Below are 22,258 nucleotides of genomic sequence, written 5' to 3'. Positions count from 1 at the left end.
GACCACAGTTTCCCCTCCCTTCACTCCTCTAAGCTCCCCCCACCTCCCCTTCTCCCACATCTGCTCCTCTTTCATTTCTTTTCAGAAAAGAACAGGCCTCCAAGAGACAACAACCAATATATAACACAACAAGATACATGAAGACAAGGCAAAAGCCCTCACACCAAAGCTGGACAAGTCAACACAATAGGAGGAAAAGAGTCCCAAGAGCAGGCAAAAGAGTCAGAGACACACCCACTCCCACTGTTAGGAGTCCCACAAAAACACCAAGCCAACAGCCATATCATATACCCAGAGGACCTGGTGCAGACCCTTGCAGATCCTGTGCTTGCCACATCAGTCTCCCTGATGTGAGCCCTGCTTAGTTGATTCAGTGGGCCATGTTCTCCTGGTGTCCTCCATCCCCTCTGACTCATAGTGCTCCCCTTCCATGGGGTTCCCTGGTCTCCAAGGGGAGGGACCAGATGGAGACCTCCAATTTAGACTCTCTCTCTCTGTGCAATGTCTGGCTCTGGGTCTCTGTACCCGCTCTTATCTGCTGAAGGAGAAAGTCTGTAGCTGAAGTTTTCCTGGTCCTGCCTGGCCCATGGTCAGGACAAATCTCTCTCACCTGCCAGTCCTGCAGCTGCTCGGACCCAAGTCAGCACAGAGAGGCTTATATTAATTAAACTGCTCGGCCATTAGCTCAGGCCTACCACTGACTAGCTCTTACATTTAAACTAACCCATAATTCTTATTTATGTTTAGCTATGTGGCTTGGTGCCTTTTCCCAGTTCTGCCTTTACATCTTTCTTCTCATGGCGGTGGCTGTCAGCATCTCCTGACTCAGCACTCCTGTTCCCAGAATTCTCCTCTCTCTTTGTCCTGTCTATACTTCCTGCCTGGCTACTGGCCAATCAGCACTTTATTTATTAAACAATCAGAGCAATACATTCACAGCATGCAGATATCCACAGCAAAAGTCTCTGATGATAACTGGATTAGTCACTTATCTGTTAATACAGCAGAATATCATCAGGAATCATTTCATTGATTTTTTTTTAACCAGTCATGCTTGGTTCTACCCTAGGGCTCTGGGCTATCTAATCTACAGTTCCGGGACATCCAAGCAGTGTAGGGCATGGGCTCCTTCTCATGGCATGGGCCACAAGTTAAACCAGACATTGGTTGGCCACCTCCACAAGTTCTGGACCACCATTGCCCCAGCACATCTTGTAGGCAGGGCAGATTATAGATCAAAGGTTTTGTGGCTAGGTTGGTATCCAGGTTTCTCTCTTGGTGGTCAGCAGAATAATATTAAACATTTACTCATGTATTTTCCAAACTTGAGTAAAATCAACAATATTGCTGAGATCACTTTGCATTGATACTTCCACAAAACACAGGCACAAATTAAAGATCATTAAAAATCACTCTGAGAGACATGCTTTGGAATAGTTTTTTGGAGTTTATGCTTTATATGTTATATATTTTGACACAATTGGCTTTTAAAAAAGATTTATTTATTTATTTATTTATTTTATGGATATGAGTGTTCCATCTGCTTGTATGCCTTTATGCCAGAAGAAGGCATCAGATCCTACTATAGATGGTTGTGAGCCACCATGTGGTTGCTGGGAATTGAACTCATGACCTCTGGTAGAGCAGCCAGTGCTCTTCACCGCTGAGGCATCTCTCCAGCCCAATAGCTGGCTTTCTATGTAAAAGCAATTTTTTTTTTTTTGGTTAAAGCCTTAGAGAGATCAGGGAAATATGAAAGCCACTAGTTAACCTCACCTCACCAACTCCACAACTTCCAAAGAGCACAACTTCCTATCTACCCAAGTTTAATATGCCTTGCTTTTCTGCCCTCTCATTGGCTCTTAGCCCAGCTAGCTCATTTCCTCTTCCTACACAGCTCTGTCACTGTCTGACTGTCTGTACAGACCTCCAGGTCTCTATGGTTGGTACTGGGATTAAAGGCGAGTGTCACCACACTTGGCTCTGTTCCCTAGATTGGCTTTGAACACACAGAGATCCTGCCTGCTTAGGGATTAAAGGCGTGTGCTGCCTGACTTCTTGTTTACTTAAAATGGCTGGCCTGTAAACGCAATTCTTATTATCATGTGGGGTCACTCAGGTCATTAAAAATCGGTTGTCAAGGCAAATGTTCATCTGAATTCTTGGCCCAATTGTATGTTCACTGAGGAAGAGAGAGATAGACAAAAAATTCCTTCTGCCTTTCCTAAAAAATTTCAGCAAATGACAAGTGGCCTGGGGAAGTTGACTTTGCTGAGTTAGACACTTCAACTCAGAGAGTTTTCAGTGTAGAAGTGACCTATAGTTGACAAGTGTATAAACAAGTAATTTGTGTACTTTTAATTACTGGTAGAAGTGCTTCCAAAAATTATTCACTAGGAATAAAGAGGAGGTTATATTACTCCAGGGCATCTGGGAAAATAGAGCTAAGCATTATGTTTAAGCGGGGACCTGAAGGAAGTTGAGTGAAGAGGGTATGAGTGAGGTGAGATCATGTCAGTGGAAGACCCTTCATGTGTTCTGAAGATCTGACAGGCTGAATTGATTATGCTGTAAAAGATCTTAATTTTTAAAAATTCATTTATTTTTAGTTTCTACTATATTTAGTGTGTATGTGTGTATATGTTCACGTCGGTGTGTGTTGTACTCACTGGAAGTCAGAGGTCAACTCTTGGGAGTGAGTTATTTCCTACTGTCATGTAGGTTCTGGGAATTGAACTCAGGATATTAAGCTTGGCAACTAGTGACTTTATCTGCTGGTCACTATTGTTGGGCTAAAGTTTAGTTTTTCTGGATTGTATTTGATAATAGAAATGCCCAAAGTAGTAATAAATATTATAATATATTATATATTAATATATAATATTGTATATATAAAATATATTAATACTTTGGGCATATATGTACTTTTTCTGGCATTCTTCCCAAGAATCTTAAAGTTTATTTTGGAGTAAAAATGTGGATTGCTGGATGTTTGTATCTAAATCACTTCCAGTTGGTGACTGGCATCCTTTTTTCTAAAAGTAAACACAAATTATCCTTTAGAAAGTTGATAAGAGAATATTTACAGGTTTGCTTTGATAAGTGAGAGAATGTGATTCATAGCACAGGAAACACATGTCTCTAAATGATATGCAGACTCATGGGATAATCAGTATTCGACAGCATTTTCCAATGTAGTGCCATTGAAAACACCAAAACAGAAATACCAACTATAGCTGTCACCACTGCATTCGCTCATTTTATAAAACAAGCCATTCTCTGCTATCTAAGAGTGATTCTAACCATTTTCTTATTCATGTGCTATACTGCTACACTGGTGTTTCCTGTGGATCCGTTCAATTATAAAGATTCATTGATTAGATTTTGGTCTTATTTAGTATTTTCTGACACATCTAAGGTTGAGGAATGCCATTGGTCTGGGTGAGGTTAGTCATTCTAATTTCCATCAAACTCTTTTTCTTACTGTTCTTTGAATGTATGACACCTTTTTTTCTCCCAACTTTTCATTATCTGGGGAGAGCTTTAGTATGTGATACATTTATTCACCCTGATAAAATATTTGCTTTTACTAGAGGGTGCTAATTTACCAAGATGTTCTTGATCAGTCAATGAGTCACTGTGACAGACCCGTGTTGTATTTTCTCATGAAATACTTTTTTCCATTGAATCACAGGAGCAGATGTTCCAAGAGCACCATGAAAATCTTCTTTCATCATTTCATCTGAACATAAACAATCAGGCTCTCCTGTCTGTGGAGAGAAGCTCTGAACTCGCTTCGTTTACCATAGAATTTAACAGACAAAAAAATCCCAACAACTATGTGCTTTCATTTTCACACTTTCCATATATATTTAATGAAATGTGTCATTCTTTGTCACAAATTTCTAGCTCCTGATTCTCCCCCTCAGAACTTCTCTGTGAAACAGTTGTCTGGTGTCACTGTGATGTTGTCATGGCAACCACCCTTGGAGCCAAATGGAATTATCCTCTATTACACAGTTTATGTCTGGTAAGAATTTTTTTGGAAGTAGTTCTGAGAACAAATATTAATTTGTAATATAATAGGAATGTAGTGTTTATTTCAGAATGTGATGCTGCATTAGGGCCCTGATTATTAATAGGTGGGTTAAAATGCCTTTTATTAAGAAATAAGTTTACCTCATATTATGCAGTGGGTCAGCAAATAAAAATCTTTGCAACTAAAACAAAAAAATTATGCTATGGAAAACTATACTAAATGTATATTCTTGAAGATCTGGATAATCAACTTACATGATTACAAGTGTATAATTTAAAATATTTGAAACTTTTAAAACAAATGCTTTATACACATTTTCTTACATAAAATAATTTTGATTGAAATATAAATCAAAGATATGCTTTTAGATATATTAAGGTCAGCTTTCCATTAATGGTAAGCAGTGATTTACTGGTCACTTTAACTTTAGTTACTTATTTATCCTTCAATTTTGAAAATGATGGTGTCCAAAGTGTGTCTCATATGAGTTTACAAACAGCTATACTGCTTTAAGACAACCCAGGAGACTAGAATTCCCCTTTTGATCTAATTTATGTTCTTTAAACAGATCCCACTACGCATGTAACACATTTTAAAGACATTTTAAATTATTTTAACTCAAAAAATAAAATTTATATAGTATTTTGTTAAAAATAGATACTTCCTAGAAATGTAAATGTGAATTTGAGAAGGACCAGCATTGGAGAGATTACCCCATTTCAAAAGCTTTCCTGAATTAAGATTTCCTCCAATTCCTCTGTAGACCTTGTGTATACTGTTCCTTAAAGTTTATCTTTCTTACATAAATACCTGCTTTCTGGTTGTTTTGTCTAGTTTTGGTGACACTGGGAATATCATGAATTGCTAGTGAAAAGGAAGTAATAGAAAGGAAAAAGCAATTCTACTCCATCCATCTTTCCACTTAGTTTACACATCTACCCATCCATCCATCCATCCATCCATCCATCCATCCATCCATCCATCCATCCATCCATTCATCATATCTCTGTACCTGTGAACAAGACACTATCAAGGCCCTGTCTCAGTGAGTCTACTGTAAAGAGAAAGCTGGATTGTATACTCAGAAGTAGACAATGGAGAAAACATTAGGTGAAAGAAGAGAACTTCATAAAGTTATCTTCCTTTATGATCTGAGTAACAAGAAGACACCTCTTGTCTTGCATTGATCTGCAGGGAACTTTCCAAGAGGGCACAATATTGACTCTACTCCCCTACCCCACCCCCCTGGCCATAGGAAAACACGATTTGTCATTTTGAAGACCAGAGCGTTAGGTTTGATAAGGAGTATGGAATCAGAGGAGAGTAAAATTTTGACAGAGCACTGATAAAGCTCAGATGCCAAGTCATGAAGACAATCTGCTTGTCCATTTTAACTTAAGAGTTGCCAGAGCATTCCCAGCACAGAGAATGAATTGTAGAGGATGAAATTGTTAGCAGGATACCAGGAAGTAGGTTATTCAATAGTGTAGGCAAGAGATGATATTGGCAGCGGAGGAGGGAGTGGGCAGCTTTGTGCTAAATTTAGAAAGAAGAGCCCAGTGGACCTGGTGATACATTGATTGGTTATAGGAGTAAAAATTAAAAAATAAAAGAGATGAATCAACAGTGGCTTCCTGATGTTTGAACCATGCATGTTAAATCCTGAATTTCTGATGTTTTAGTAAAATGTAAGTAAAACATCTTCTTCTGTGCTATCCCCATGCCTTTCTTCACAAAGCATCTGGGAGTCTCAGCACAGTACACAGGAGCCTGGAGAGAATACTAAGGTGTACAGCTGTATTGGATTTATATCTTTCTGGGCTTGGATGATGATGATCTATACTAACCACCTATTTTAGGAGCATGGTTATAATTCTAGTTGTCTGTCTTTAATATGGAAGTGTATAAAGTGGGAGGATTTTGTGAATGTGAGCAATGGCAGATATTTTATATTTAACATTCTAGTAAGGTTAGACTCACATGTTATATAAAACAAGACATTTATTCTCAATAACTTATTCATTATGCTTTTTGTAATGATGGTGAGGACTGTGGGAACATTTAAGGCAACTCATGCTTTTCACATTCCATGGAATTAGCTTAATTTTTCTAGGGCAAACAATAAATTCAAAGTTCAACTCCTCTCTGAGAATACTTATTCTCTCATCTTTGAAGAGGTATTTCTTCCCTGATTCCTTTCAAGATAGACCTGAGCACAAGGGAAGTTTGGTGAAAGCCAGGTGCCCGTGTCTCCAGTGTATGCTATTGTAGCTCCATGAACCTGGCCTCTGTTGAGAATTTATCTGACACTGACTTACAGTTATAGTTCCAGTTTTGAAAGCTCTTATTTTCTGTTTTATCTTTGATTTTCTCAAGACTTATCCAAGTCTGCAGGTCCCCTTGGCCCTCAGATAATAGACTCTTTTGGTTGTTGCCTTAGCTGCAGTCTGCAACTGTGTGGTGCCTGCAAGGTTCCTCCACGTCTTCCGGTCACTCTGGTTAGTTGGTTCAGGACCCCATAGACCTTGCTGTACAGGGTAACACACCATGCTGAGATTTTCAAAGGGCTTTAAAGTTTTTTCACTGCTGCAAGAATAAGCCTCTTTACATGGGGTTTCCCTCACAAATCTACTTCGGTATTTTCTTTATTCCCCTGAGACACTCCAATATGACTAGCTTATGCCTCCCAGTCTGATCTCTCAGAAATTTTTTATTCATGATAATACTCCTTTTTCTTGACAGATGGCAAGAGATCCTTTTTTTAAAAAATGAGTGTGTGTGTGTGTGTGTGTGTGTGTGTGTGTGTGTGTGTGTGTGTTGTACATGCATGTGCAGTGCATATTTGTGCTTGCTTCTGTGTGGTATACATATTCATGCTATAGAAGGCCAATGGGTTGTCTCCCTCTATCCTTCTTATACTATTTCCTCGAGATAGATTTTTTCACTGAACCCGATCTCAATATTTGAACCAGACTGACTGGCCAGAAAGCTCTCAGTAGCTGTCTGTCTCCATCCACACTCACCCAAATGCAGAGCTTCCAGGCCCCCAGAGCCATTGCTCAGCTTTTTATATGAGTATTGGGGATTTGAACTCAGGCCCTCATTTTTAAAGAACAAGAATTTCCTGTCGACTGATTCATCTTCTCATTCTGGGTTATGAAATTTTGGGGTCTCAAATTATACAGGATTGGTTCCTTTCATTAATTGTTTAATTAAAAATTTATGCGTATGAATGTTTTGCCTACATGGATAACTGTGTACTACATGTGTGCCTGGTGCCTGAGGAGGTCAGAAGAAGCCATCAGATCCCCCCAGAACTTGAGTTATAGATGGTTTTTAACTTCCATGTGGTTTCTGAGAATCTGCCATTACTCTTAACCACTGAGCCACCTCTCCAGGCCCTCAGATTGACTCTCAATATGCAAAAGGTAAATAGAAAATTTGCCAGCACACTTGGCTTTGCTAACCACACACATAGCGATGCACACACAGATACAGACAAAAACACACTTAGCATGTCTACATACACTTACATAGAAATCTGCTTTGTTTGTTGCTGAACTTAAGACAGTAAACTACCATTCACAATTAATTGAAACTTTATTATATATTGAGTAGATGAATAAATGAAAAGTATAGTTTTAAGGTTCAAAGCTTATTCTTCACTCTTTTAGGGTGTTTGCCATATGAATAATGCACTTTATACAACTAATGGTTACTTTAGTGGGGTGATTATTTTACACAAATGTAAAGCAAAAAAATTACAACATATTCAAGAAGATAATCTACATAATGAAACATATATGCATGATAATGAAGTAGCTAAAAATGTATTTTTAATTTACAGCAATTTTTACTGAGATATTTCTTGTAAGCTTTGGACAGTGTTGCTATGAAGAGGTGATAGTTTTTGATTTTTGCTTCTTGATGACTAATGTTTTAGAGAACTTTTGCCATTATAAGTTTAATTGAGAAGATATGGTGCAGGTATCATCGTTCACAACTCATGGATTTCAAGCTAGTGAGACATAGGATTGAATTCTAGCTCTGATACGTACATAGTTATGTGTGGTTCCCTTAAAATATTAAATCTAAAATATTTAAATCTAAAAGTGATGTGTGCTATGTGGAGCAGGATCTCTATTCCAGGCTTTCTGTATCTCCCATGATACCAAATTTCTATCATTCCAGTTGTTTTAATAATTCAAAATTCTCATAAAACCATCCCTTTGGATAGTCTTGCTTTCACTGTGTTTTTGAGATGAATGATTTTATATTTAGCATTCTGGGTGACTCTTCTCCTTGTCATGAATATTCCTCTACAAAACTACTCATGAGGATTGATGTGCAATCATTCTGTTTCCACTACCACACTAGTCACAGTTTACAGATGATTTATTCAGAAATCTGTCTTAATCTTTTACAGCTTAAAATAATGTGTTCCTTTAAACTGTTCATCACGAAATAATGCTCATCATATCAAGATGATAAAGTAACATTTTCCCTCCTTCATGTCAACAAGTTATATGTTTTCAATGATGCACAGTCCTTGGTGAGGGCAAATACATTAATTAAATAGTTTTATTAGAACATTGTATATTTATTCTTTCAATGCACTTTGAATTGAGATACAATGTTCTTGTAAAATCATACAAAGCTAATTTACATGCTATATTCTTGAATGAAGCTTGGATTTGTTTAATAATTTTGTCTCTTTGTGTGTCAGTAAAATTGAGAGATAGTTTTCTCCAAAATTGCTAAAGGGATATCCTAACAGGTACAGGTAAAAGACTATGGAGTAAAAGTGATATTGTGATTCTAGCTTATTTTCTTTCCCAAATACTATGAGGAGGAATACTGAACCACAGTTTGACAGATATATGTCAACACATGTATAGAAATAAAAATGTGTAGAATCTCAAAGTGGTTGTAGATTTATTAAGTATGTAATAATATGCCAATGTAAAATAATTTTAAAGTATTTGCTGAAGGCCATTGATTAGGGTTTTAAGACAATTCTCATACAGCTCTTTATTAAATTTATGGATCTAAAAATTTCCAGAGTAATATAAAATCTAATCTTTATACATTACTATTAGTATGATATAAAACTATACATAGTACCATTTGTGCAGTTACTACAAGATTTTCATCCTATTGAAATGTCCTAATAGAATAATGCAAATAATACTAGTACTTGAGAATTTGAAGCAGAAGAATCATGAGTTCAAGGCCAGCAGGAGATGTATAGTGATATCATGTCTCAAAAAAAATGATACCTAAATTTTAAAGCATTCAATATAAACCAACGGAACTTTCTTGACCAGACTTCTCATTTTGGAATGTTGGTGGTAATAATAGGTTAATGAGTCACAGAGTGTTTCAGCAGAGGCAGCATATGAAGGATGAAGTCACCATGACTCTGAAGAGGTTGGAAGGTAACATTATGGGATGTACTATAGTGCTATGTTGAGCGAATGAATGACTCAGAGCTCATGGTTTTAGAAGTTTCAGTTGTGGTACATGATTTTATAGGAACATCTCACCTCATGGCTGCCAGGAAGAAGAGAGAGCTACATACGGCTTGTACTAGTTATTCTCTTTTCTACATTTATTCTACCCTGACCCTCAACCACTGTGATGACATCATCCACTTTCACACTATCTTTCCCCAGTAGTTAATCCTCTCTGAAGACACACTCTCAGACATATCCAAAGTTGTGCTTTTCCTTTGTGCGACTCAATCCAGTGAAGTTGCACTATCCCCAGATGCACTAAAATTGGCCCAAGCCAATTGTAATTATAAACACTTAACACTTGGTTGAATTACTAAATATACTTGGAAGCTAATGAAGTTAATTTATTGAAGTGTTCTGATATTTGCTACTTTTGATATTTCAGAATAAGTGGCATCTCTATCAAGTTAAGCCCATAAATTACTGTATATGAGTGATACATATTTTTGATGTAGTAATTCTCCAAAGTACCTGGTGGCATTTAATGAAAATGTCAGTTTTACTTTTCCTCTGTCTCTCTTAGGGATAAATCATCATTAAAAACTATTAATGCAACTGAAGCCTCACTGGAATTGTCAGACTTGGACTATAATGTTGACTATAGTGCCTATGTAACAGCTAGTACCAGATTTGGAGATGGGAAAAGAAGAAGCAGTATCATTAACTTTCGAACACCAGAGGGAGGTGAGTTCTCAAAGATCTCAGTCAATTCAAAGACTATTCAGCTCAAAAATAATATCAAATATCAACATGTGCTACTAAGCCTAACAGTCCCCATTAGCTGGATGCGAAATTGTGTCTGCTTCCTACCTGTGTAAGGCTGGGAAAACTAAGTATCTGTCTGTGCTTCAATTTCCTGTTTGAAACAGTGTATGACATCACAGGGTTCCGATGAGGAGCTAAGGAGTAAGATCTGTGGATGGATTCAGCCCAGGACTTAACATGTCATCAATATTTTATCTGTAGGCTAAATGTAGAAAAACAAACTAACTGATGTTGACTTTCTGTCTGCTTTTAGCATTTATTAATTCAAGACTGTACATTAAAACAGGATTTCATATTCATGTACTCTACTAGAAACTGGCAATGGTGTTATCTACAAATGAAAAGCAGTGGCAATCTTTTAGAGACAGGATATACTGTATGAGTAAGAAAGTCCCTTCTGTGGATATCATGATAAAAGAGTGGGGCATGATATGCATTTCATTTTTGACATTCATGTAGATACTATTCCTAATTTAAGATTTTTTTCAAATATGATTATTCCCATTTTTAACTTATCAGCTGTTGCAAAATTTAGACACTTCAGCTTAACTTGTATCCCTGACTGCAAAGTTTCTGAATTGTTTGTTTTATAGCACCCAGCGACCCTCCCAAAGATGTCCATTATGTGAATCTCAGTTCTTCATCAATAATTCTCTTTTGGACGCCTCCTGTAAAACCTAATGGTATCATACAATATTATTCTGTTTACTACCAGAATACTTCAGGTACTTATGTGCAGGTAAGAGCTGAGTATTAATTTTTATGTCGTTAATATTGTGGACTATTTATATTGATAATTGTGCACAGTTGTATTTTACGAAAATCTCATTGATATATAAAATAGTGGTGGAGAAAAGTCAAGTACTTTTGCTTTTTACATGTTTACATCAGTGAAGGTGGTATCACATAAACAAACTTCAATTCTATTTTCTCTAATAACTGTTCTTTTTAAACAACAATGGTTTCACTTACTCTCACTTCTTAGCGGAAAACATATTTTAGTTTTGTTTGTATAGAACACAGTTTCGGTGGTTAAATTTTCTTGCATTTTTTTTTATTTTTTCATGACAATGTTTCTCTTTGTAACAGTCCTGGCTCTCCTGGAACTCCCTTTGTAGATCAGGGTGGCCTCAAACTCACAGAGATTCCCCTACCTCTGCCTTCCAAGTGCTGGGATTAAAGGCATGCACCACCACCACCTGGCACATATTTTTAATTATTTATTTTAGTTTTTGAGATTATGATATAATTACATCATTTTCTCCTTTCCTTTCTTTCCTCTAAAGCCTCCCATATACCCCTCCCTGCTTTCTTTCAAATTCATGACCTCTGTTTTTCATTAATTACTGTTACAAACATATATGTATATCTGTATGTACTCCTAAATACATAAACACAACCTGCTCAATCTGTGTAACGTTACTCATACATATATTTTCAGGGCTGACTATTTAGTTTTAGATAATTAATTGGTGTGTTCTTCCCCCGAGAAAACTAATTCTCCCACTTTCTGCATTGGTTAGTTGCCTGTAGTTCTTTTTGTAGGGCTGAGGCCTTGCAGACTTTTCCCATCTGCTTTGACATTTCCATTGATGTTGTCCTTGTTCAGCTCATATTTGGGAAGTCACGTGGATAAGACTTTGTAGGCGTGTCTTCTGACATTACTAAGAGAATCTCATAGTAAACTCTTCCGACTCTCTGGCTAACAATGTTCACTCCCTTTTGTAGGTGTGTCCACTGGGACTTGCCTCTACAACTCTGCATTTTGATTGGTTGTGGTTTTCTTTAATATTTTCTGTTGAAAGAAAAGTTTTATTGATGAGGGCTGAAGACGACACTTATCTGTGGGTTTAAGGACAAATATTTATAGTATAGTATTTTTTCCTCAAATGAAATTTTTTATTATCAGGAAGGAAGTTTTTATAGTTGCAATGATATTATTATTGCTTAGCATCAGCTATAACAAAGACCAATAGGCACATGGTTATTAGTCTGCAGAATGTAGGTCACAGGACTGTGGTTTGCAGGGGGGAATTATCTTGAATATGAATATAGCAGTAATAAATGAGCCAAGATGAATTTAATTTAGAGAAATGTTTTCAGTTTGTCCAGCACAGTTATATGATTTCTCCAAATTAAATATTTTTCAGATTTCTAATATATAAAAAAGAGAAAATTATGGTTGTGTGCTGTGGGATGTTCTGTATGGCAAATGTGTTGCTGATTAGTCAATAAATAAAACACTGATTGGCCATTGGCTAGGCAGGAAGTGTAGGCGGGACAAGGAGGAGAATAAAGCTGGGAAGTGGAAGGCTGAGTCAGAGAGACACTGCCAGCCGCCATGATGACAAACAGCATGTGAAGATGCCGGTAAGCCATGAGCCATGTGGCAAGGTATAGATTAATGGAAATGGATTAATTTAAGCTGTAAGAACAGTTAGCAAGAAGCCTGCCAAGGCCATACAGTTTGTAAGCAATATAAGTCTCTGTGTTTACTTGGTCGGGTTTGAGTGGCTGTGGGACTGGCAGGTGATAGAAATTTGTTCTGACTGTGGGCCAGGCAGGAAAGCTCCAGCTACAGTTGTGTGGTTCAATCAAAGACAGGGGAGTTAGAATATAATCTGAGAAACATGAATTAAAAAAATACTGTAATTTGCAGAGTAAGGTTCTTACTGGGCAAAATGACTGAATTGATGGTGACTTGGCAGTTCCCATTTCAGGGTGTCTTTCTAATGGAAAGAGAAGGCAGATAGTCTGTACTTTGCAGTGACTGAGTTCCATTTGTTACTCAGGACACTTAGCTGAGAGTCAGGACTTGTGATTGACTGTCTCTAGGACTAGGTTGCAGTATGGCTTGCTGAGTTCATAGGTTAAGGACAGAGCTTTGCAAACTGTCTCAGGCAAATGCAGTAGAACTTAATGTACAGAGGTCAGGTCTTGTTCACATGTTGTTCTCTAACTGGAATTATATAACTCCATATTTAATAGGAAGACTACTTTATAAAAGATATATAAATATAGATATATATCTAATTATAGGCAAAGATATTTTTAAACAAATGACTTAAGAACAAAGAACAAAAGAAATGTCTGCTTTTTTCCTCTGTACATCAAGCAGATATTTTATCCCTTTTTGAAAACTGAAAAGAAGCAAGGCAATTATTTATTACCACAGATTCACTCACAGATTGAACATTATTTCATTATGCCATGAAAGACGTTCAACATGAAGATTTTCCTTTTTTATGCTAAATGCATTGTTTGTGTAGTTTGAGATCTTAGCAATTGTTTCACTTCTGTCCATTATACTTGCAGTTCATGCAAATTTACACTTTGATTCTCTTTGGCTCCAACTGCACCTCAGTTTTGAACATCTATCTACGGTCTCAGCACAATCATCCAAGTCTACATATTCAAACCTGCATGTATAATATGATCCCATTTTCAACTCATCAGTTTTAGAACAGGTTATCTCCTATCAAATAATTTTAAGAATGCTTTTAAGTGTAACAGCTGCAAGAGGGCACAGGCTAACGATCCTAAAACTTTTCAGGCGACAGTCTCATGTTGCTTGACATTCACTCAGGCTTTAATGCACTCCTAAAATTAATGTTCAAAGTAGCATATCATCTCTATCTTTTTTTTAGTTGGTGGAAGAAGTACTTGGAATGAAAAATTATGTAGCAGATTATGTATATAGCTTTTATCTTCTGCTTTCTCCTTCCCACAGAACTTTGTGGAACACCCCCACACTTAGCATTCTTTATTTACCTCCTATTCCGGACATCTGGTCCATGTTTTAGAATCCTTCTGTGATAGCTAATGCATTGAAAAAATGGGACATATGATATTTATATTCCATCTATGTTCCTGGAGCAGTTTCATGTATAGGTTTAATGAACAACAAATATTTTAATTGAAATAACATTAAAATTATTGCCATGATGCAAGCTTTTTAGCACTTAGCTATGATTCAGAAGCATTTGAGCAGGAACTGAAGCCATCTTTCCATGCCTTCTTGAGTAGCATAAGCTCTTTGCTCCTGGTAAATGATTTACCTTTATTCAGTTATCACACATTGTGTGTAGTAGAGGAAGTTACCACTTACATTATTCAGTTTCTACTATGTTTCCAATTTCTTAATATCTCTGACAGAATGCCATATACATTTAAAAGTGCTAAAATAAGTTTGCTCAATAATTAAATTAGAAAGCACTTGTAGGATACCTTCCGGCTATATTTACATGAATAAAGTGTAAGGTTTAATTAGATAATTTGAGCCAAAAGACATTATGAGGCAAAAATAAGGTATATGAGATGTAGAAATTAATAAAATGGTCACCGGTATAATGTCTAAGATTTTATGAATTTGTTTCATGTCTATGCATGCTTAGTCATACACCCAACTGGAACAAATTTTGGGTGATTCAAAATAATTCATTGCTTATTTGTGATGTTTATAGATAATTTGAATGAATTCTATTTCAATGAAAAACTAAGATTCATTCTAATAACCTTGCAGTAATTAATACTTTTAAGTTGTGGCTACATCAGCCAGTTATGTTATGTGTACCGTTATTTTATGTATACAGTTATTCTGTGTACATTTATTCTATGTGTACAGTTATTCTATGTGTACAGTTATTCTGTGTACTGTTATTCTATATGTATAGTTATTCTACATATACAGTTACTCTATGTGTACAGTTGGTGTATTAGAAGGCATCCAAGCTCATAAATTACATTTTCCGAGGAATTTTTACATGGCTTTAACATGTCTGTTCTCAAATAAGACACCACAAAAATCAAAGAAAAGCCTTTGTTGTACTGACAGATAATGTCAAAAAAACCCCACAAAACTTGTGACTTTTTAAGTCAATAAATTTTAGAACCATCTTGCCTGTAAACATACTCAAACAGAGTTTCCTACATTAATTAGTTAAGCAAATTATTCTTGCTTTATTGTCGTTAAGCACACTATTAATTGGTTTGTGTGTATCATTGAGTCTAATCCTCAGTAACTCTCTATAAAGAGTTATTCTCTATAAAGTGGGAAGAATTATTCCAATTTTATTGTTAAGGGCCGAGAACCATTGAGATTAGAATTTGGTCAAGCCCTGCTTTGCTATACTTGAGTTTAGGTCTGTAAGATTTAAAGTAATTGGTGTAAATTGTATGACGCATTTTTCTTATGAAAGTGTTGATATTGATACACTTTTGTTGAGGCAGGGTCCACTAGGTATCTCGGGCTCCCTGAAACTCACTATATAGTGCAGACTGACCTTGACCTAGGGATCCCCTTGACTCATTTGTCCAGGTGTTGGAATTACGAAGTGCACCACTCTTCGCTAACTTTGTGGTTTGGCTTAAATTCATTTTCCTTTACTTTAGAATTCTTTTTGTTTAAATGATATTTTTTTAAATTTTAAATATTGTCCAGAAAGGAAATTGTAGCACAAATTCCTTAAATACTGAAAAAATATTGAATTTTATTTTAACTCTGTATATGAGTGTATTAACTGCCTCTTCTTTGTTCCCTACAACAGTACAATAAAGAGTCACTGAAGATAAATAACAGAAATGGTTTGAGTTTGTAGATAAGTCAAATACTTCCACACTTCCATTATTATTAATGGAAAAAAAGAAAATGAAAAGTTGTTCTAATTTTTTTTTCAAATCTATTTGAAAATATCCAATGCCTTAAAAAATACCTAAAAGTTTCCCAAGGGAAACTGATCTGGGCCAGCATAGCCATGGAGTTTTCCCTTGGCCATTTGACATTTTCTACAGGATAAAGTGTCAGTGCTTTTCTCTTTAATATTTTATGTATTGATCTGGTAAGAAAAACTGCTACCATTTAGTTCCCTTTTAGTATGAATGTAATTCAAGTTTAATTTTTATGGTAACATTACTTTATGTTGTTTCTCCTAAGAATTAAAATATTAAAATAATAGCAGACAGTTCCTGGTCAATAACTCTTTTTCAACATCCATGCCTGCTAAAACACACTCTGAACTATTACAATAATGTGCTTATTTTTCAGAATTTTACCTTCCTGGAAGTAACTAATGAGCCTGACAACGTGACAGTGTCTGTAAAAATATATAGATTAGCAATATTCAGCTACTATACATTCTGGTTAACAGCAAGCACTTCAGTTGGAGACGGGAATAAAAGCAGTGACATAATTCATGTATACACGGACCAAGACAGTATGTAAATCAACATGTCTTTATCTTTAATCGGAAAACTTGACAATCTCATAATTATGTCAGGAACTTCTATTTGTGTTCATTGGCATTAAAATCTGCCAGACATATTTAACTCTTGTCCTAGGAATTTAAATATATCTAATGTGGCTCTGACTATTACAACTATAACAGCTTCTTCCATTTTTCCTGCATAATATTTTCATAGGGTTGATGGTTTTTATTTTAACACTGTGCTGTGAATGAACTGAGGGGTCTCTACAGGAGGGTTCTTCGTAAACACCTGGAAGTTGAGTGCTCTTTATGACTTTACTTCTTCTTCTTCTTTTTTTTTTTTTTTTGGTTTTTCGAGACAGGGTTTCTCTGTGTAGCTTTGCGCCTTTCCTGGAACTCACTTGGTAGCCCAGGCTGGCCTCGAACTCACAGAGATCCGCCTGGCTCTGCCTCCCGAGTGCTGGGATTAATGGCGTGCGCCACCACCGCCCGGCTATGACTTTACTTCTAATGCCCACTAAATGTCATTTCACTGGTCTGTTCTGTTTCAGCCTACTATATAAGAAGTGCCATAGTTCCTGCCCATCGTATTTATAATAACATTTGAATTGTATAGATTGAAAAAAATCATAAATTGAGCAATATAAACATGACAAAGGAATACTTTGCTTGTTCTTGGTAAAAATAGCTTTTGAATACTGGACAGGCTCATTCAGGCTTTCTTTTCATCCATTCATTAAAATCCTGTTGCTTCTGTTGCTTTGAGAGATGTCACAGTCATCCAGAATCGACAGGGAAGAACACTCCTGCAATCCTGGATAACCTTTGTGATAGTTAAAACACCTGCTCATTTGTTTCAGAAGTTGCTTTGAAATCCCCAGTGGCTAACTTTCTTTTCTGACTTTGAATCCACACAGGACTTCATGAAGCAGTTTTTAAATTGTCTTTGTGATGAACATAATAAAAATACCTATTTTCAATTAAAAGAAATTTCTTATATGCAGCTTCTTCAGAAGGCTGTTCATGCTGAACATTCACACAACTATGATGACTGAGCTCTTGATTTTGATTTTTCCTTTGTTTCAGTTTCAGTTTTCAGAATGCAATGAAAGCTGGACTACTGTCCATTTCTCATGTGGCTTCTGTTTCCATTTTGTTTAATATTAAGGATTTTTTATGTGTATGGATGTCTTGCCTACATGTATGTGAGTGTATCAGGTGATTAGAGTTCCCTTGGAGGCCAGAAAAGGTCATAAAACTCCCCTGCACCACAAATGGAGTTAGAGAAGATTGAGGGACATCGTGTGCATTCTGGGAACCCAATCCAGGTCCTGTGGAAGAGAAGAAAGTGCTCTTAACTGCTGAGCCATCTCTCCAGCCCCTCTACTTGTTTGTATTCTAAATATTACTGTCCTATTGAGAAATGACTTTGACTTAAATGTCTGATGAATTAAATCCCAATGTTCACTGTTTGAAAAAAAATCATTATGTTACCAATATAAATATGAAAGACTTCTTTGTTCTTGGCAAAAATAACTCGAGTAGTGGACAGGTTCACCTGGAGAATACAATCAACGAGGTAAAATGTATAGGTGATGAATGTTTAACAAAACCTTTTATCATACTGTGGTCAAAATCATTTCAGACACTTTAGTTGTAGATTGCTCCCAAGATAACTGCAACCCCCATAACAGTTTATCAATTATAATTGCAGCACCATAAGTAATAACTATTTGCTGTGTATTGTGTCTTGTGAGACTTTCAAATTTACATTGAGTCTAGTTGATACCTGAAAATTAAAATTTTATAAGTGGAATAATTTCTTAAAGTGCAACTTCAGGTTAGTGTTTGATTGGCAGGAGACATCTTGTTACTGGAGTCAGAAAATCTTAGAGTTAAATATTCTTACTCCAAACATGGCTTTGAGCAAGTCTCCTATTGACTTTGAGCATCATCTCTGTGTATTTAGATAATCACTGGAATAAGGAAATCAACATATTATTTAGATAATTATTAAACCATTGATTCTACTTAGAAATACATGTTGCATATAAACACATGTAATCCTCATATGGTAAGAAAGGAAAGTCAGAAGAATATGATAGAAGCACAATTACTACATGTGTTAAGAATGATAAGGCTTATTTTGAAAAATTTCCATATTAATAAGGATATACATTTTTGTATTTAAATAATATACATGCATGAGCTGGTGTTGATGTTTCAATAATTACATTCAATTTATAAATTGTTATCACTGGGATAACTAATGGCTTTTATGTTCTCATCACTACCTACCTCAGTACCCGAAGGGCTTGTTGGAAATCTGACTTTTGAGTCCATTTCATCAACTGCAATAAACGTGAGCTGGATGCCACCAGCCCGACCAAATGGCCTTGTCTTCTACTATGTTTCACTGAATTTACGGCAGAGTCCTCACGCCATGAGACCGCCTCTGATTACATATGAAAACAGCATATATTTTGATAATCTGGAAAAATATACTGACTATATATTTAAAATTACACCGTCAACAGAAAAGGGATTCTCTGAGACCTATACTGCCTGGCTACATGTCAAAACTGAAGAAGACGGTAGGCAAGACCCTGTCTTTGCTTTTTATGAAGATTATTAATGTCCTCTTTGTTTGTATTGCGTTTTTTTTTAACAAAAGACATTATTTATAATTATGTTCTCAGGTAATTATCTTTTCAATAGACATAGTATGTCCTAAGGGGCTTAAAATTAAAAGTCTACTAATAAAATTAAGTCCAATTATAATTGAAGCATCTTCTTTACCAATGAAAATTTGTTATCTCATTTGACATTCTCTTTTTCTTTTATAGTTCCAGAAACTCCACCAATAATCAACACTTTTAAAAACCTTTCCTCTACCTCAATTCTCTTATCTTGGGATCCCCCATTAAAGCCAAATGGTGTAATACTAAGCTACCATTTAACTTTACAAGGACCACAAGCAAACCATTCTTTCATCACTTCTGGGAACCATATAGTCCTGGAAGAACTCTCGCCATTTACCTTATATAGTTTTTTTGCTGCTGCGAGAACTACGAAAGGACTTGGTCCTTCCAGTATTCTTTTCTTTTACACAGATGAATCAGGTAAGCCGGGAGATATGCCGCTTCAAGTGATTTCTCTATTCAGCTCACACTCTCTGTTGTGAAGGAACAGCCTGCACAGTGAAGAACTTTAGATCCAGCTTGTAGCCAACTTACCATCATTTGCCTATTTTGCTGATCTCTTCTCTTTCCCATTTCAGGCTTCAGAATTACCTGTTCTGTTTAAAACTGCTTTGAAGCATAGGGCTGTAAATATAAGAGCAAAATTGCTTATGGTATTCGTTTCTAGAATTACAATGTGTGGTCATTTTTATAAACCTCTCTGAATTAGTTTCTTGAAGAAGCTAGACTCAAGATAGTATTTCTGTGCTACGTGTTTTATGAACACAAGTTTTATAATGTGTTTCCCTGCAGTGCCTTTAGCACCACCCCAGAATTTGACTTTAATCAACTACACTTCAGATTTTGTATGGCTGACATGGAGTCCAAGTCCTCTTCCAGGCGGTATTGTTAAAGTATATAGTTTTAAAATTCATGAGCATGACACTGATACTGTATTTTATAAGGTAGGTTGATTATAACAGCACATATTTATTGCAGACACTCAGAAACTGAATTAAAATGTTTTGAGCTGAGGGAAAATGTGCTGCTTCATATTAAACAGGGGAGGGGGAGGAGAAATAGATCAGCAGTGGGATATTTGCCTCTTATGTGCAAAGCTCTGGATTAGACCAAAAGCGCTACAATGATTAATTGAACAATGGTAACATTGGTTTAAAAGCCCCCTTTTTTCCCTGAAACATGGGATGTTTGTGGAAAATATAGGAAACCATTTTTCAGATATGAAAGCTGAATACTTCTTAGAACAATTTACTTATTCTCACGGTCTCTACATTTTAAGAACTAACTGTACCATTTAATTAATGCTAGGAAATATACAGTAATTTGTATGTTTTATTTAAAATCTAATATATGCTATACTAATTTTATTGATAAAATAAGTATCAAATGAATCATTTTAACCTTTTCACAAAAATGTTTATACTGGCCTTGTGGTAATCTTTTCTAATGGCATGTGATGCTACCCATCCTGATCTTTTAAGATAAATTCTTATTCTGTGACTTTCAGTGGTAATTCATTTCAATCCTCAGTAGCTCTTCCTTCTTCCATTTTTTAGGACATAGAATCAGTGAGAAATATGCAAAGCACCAATAAAACAATACATTTGAACCTTAGGTGCATAAGTTCTAGTGTTTGATTGCCAAAATATGTTACAATGAACTAATATCTACTTAAGAAATTTCTCTCTCTCTCTCTCTCTCTCTCTCTCTCTCTCTCTCTCTCTCTCTCTCTCTCTCAATGGTAAATGAAGTCCTGGGATATTTTTATTTGCTAGAAGAGTGCAAAATACAGAGTTAACATTCAATATTATATATATTATAATTTATTTCTATGTTAAATCCGTTTTTTACAATGTGTAGCTTACAAAGACGACAGAAAATCCAGAGCAACAATTATGGTTTGTTTGCTTATTATTGTCATTTTGTAACTTCCTAAATGTGGAATGGTTCCCAGAACCATAAAACTTGTATTAGTGACACAGATGTCTAGCCCTTTATTATCTATCCCAAGTTTAATCTCAGTGTTTCCTCATAATTTTGGATTGTTTGTATGGGCTACAGAAAATATTCACAAGAGAGAAATAGTTTTCTTGGAGTAATCCCATCCTTGAGATTACCTTGTATGTGCATTGGAATGTGCATGTATATATATGACCTAATTTCCATTGAATGATGTTCTTTAATATAAACACTCTTAGCAGAACAGTAAAGCAGAGGCTCTGACATCAAATTACCTGGTTCAAATATTTCTATTGAGATTCACAGTGATGCCTTATAGAAATTACTTATCCTCTTAAGATTATTTTCTTCAAATGCAAAATATGAATTAAAAAGCTTCATATGTTACTGAAGATTGCAAGGGTAAAACCATAGAAAATACCTTGGACAATACTAGTCATTTAATAAATATATTATTGTTCATTGCATACAGATTAGAAAAAGAACAAAAATTCCCTGTAGTGTCCTGGTAGCTTTGAGCATGAAAGAACATTATATTGTTACCTGAATATGATTTCAATATCTTTAAACATTCTTTTTCTCTATTATGTGTTTTCCATTAATATTTCACTAGTAGCAAACATACAATTTTATGCCACAAAATATTAAGTATATAATTTTAGAGCAAGCAGTCTTCTTTTTTAAAAATCGACTACATTTGATTACTTCTGTTTGCCATTATTTTTAATCCTCTTTAATGATTATATTTTTCTTCAGATTTCTTTAAATCTCTTCTCATGTCATTCCCACCTCTAAATATTTCGTTTACCATGCCGACTCTTTTCACTCTGTCTGGTTTTCACTGCTACCCTGTTTTTCAGCTTTCCCTGCCAGAATCACTTTATGTCCTTTTTAATTCTTTGTCTGCTGCTTTATTCTTTTTCTGTTCTCTATTACCTGATTCTTTGTGGGGGCAGACGAACATTAGAGCCACTCCAGATACCTCTTCATCAGCCCACACTGACATTGACATCACTTAGAAATTTGGGTCACTCTGATGGGCTGCAAGAAGTCCTTTATTTAGTGAAAAGCTTT

The 22,258-nt window shown here is 35.8% G+C and overlaps 1 protein-coding gene across 1 annotated transcript in view; it reads left to right on the top strand.

Annotated features, from left to right (window-relative positions):
- Ptprq (protein tyrosine phosphatase receptor type Q) overlaps positions 1 to 22,258 on the top strand; it is a 194,813-nt gene that overhangs the window by 49,640 nt on the left and 122,915 nt on the right. Inside the window, 7 exon segments of the mRNA XM_052752881.1 lie at positions 3,910 to 4,030; positions 10,079 to 10,239; positions 10,914 to 11,059; positions 16,364 to 16,532; positions 18,827 to 19,117; positions 19,370 to 19,645; positions 20,018 to 20,169. Coding sequence (XP_052608841.1) covers positions 3,910 to 4,030; positions 10,079 to 10,239; positions 10,914 to 11,059; positions 16,364 to 16,532; positions 18,827 to 19,117; positions 19,370 to 19,645; positions 20,018 to 20,169 — 1,316 coding nt within the window.

The sequence above is a fragment of the Peromyscus californicus genome, unplaced genomic scaffold (genome assembly GCF_007827085.1).
Source record: "Peromyscus californicus insignis strain IS unplaced genomic scaffold, ASM782708v3 Scaffold_24__1_contigs__length_46423439, whole genome shotgun sequence".
NCBI lineage: Eukaryota > Metazoa > Chordata > Mammalia > Rodentia > Cricetidae > Peromyscus > Peromyscus californicus.
This window is presented reverse-complemented; position numbering and strand designations above follow the sequence as displayed.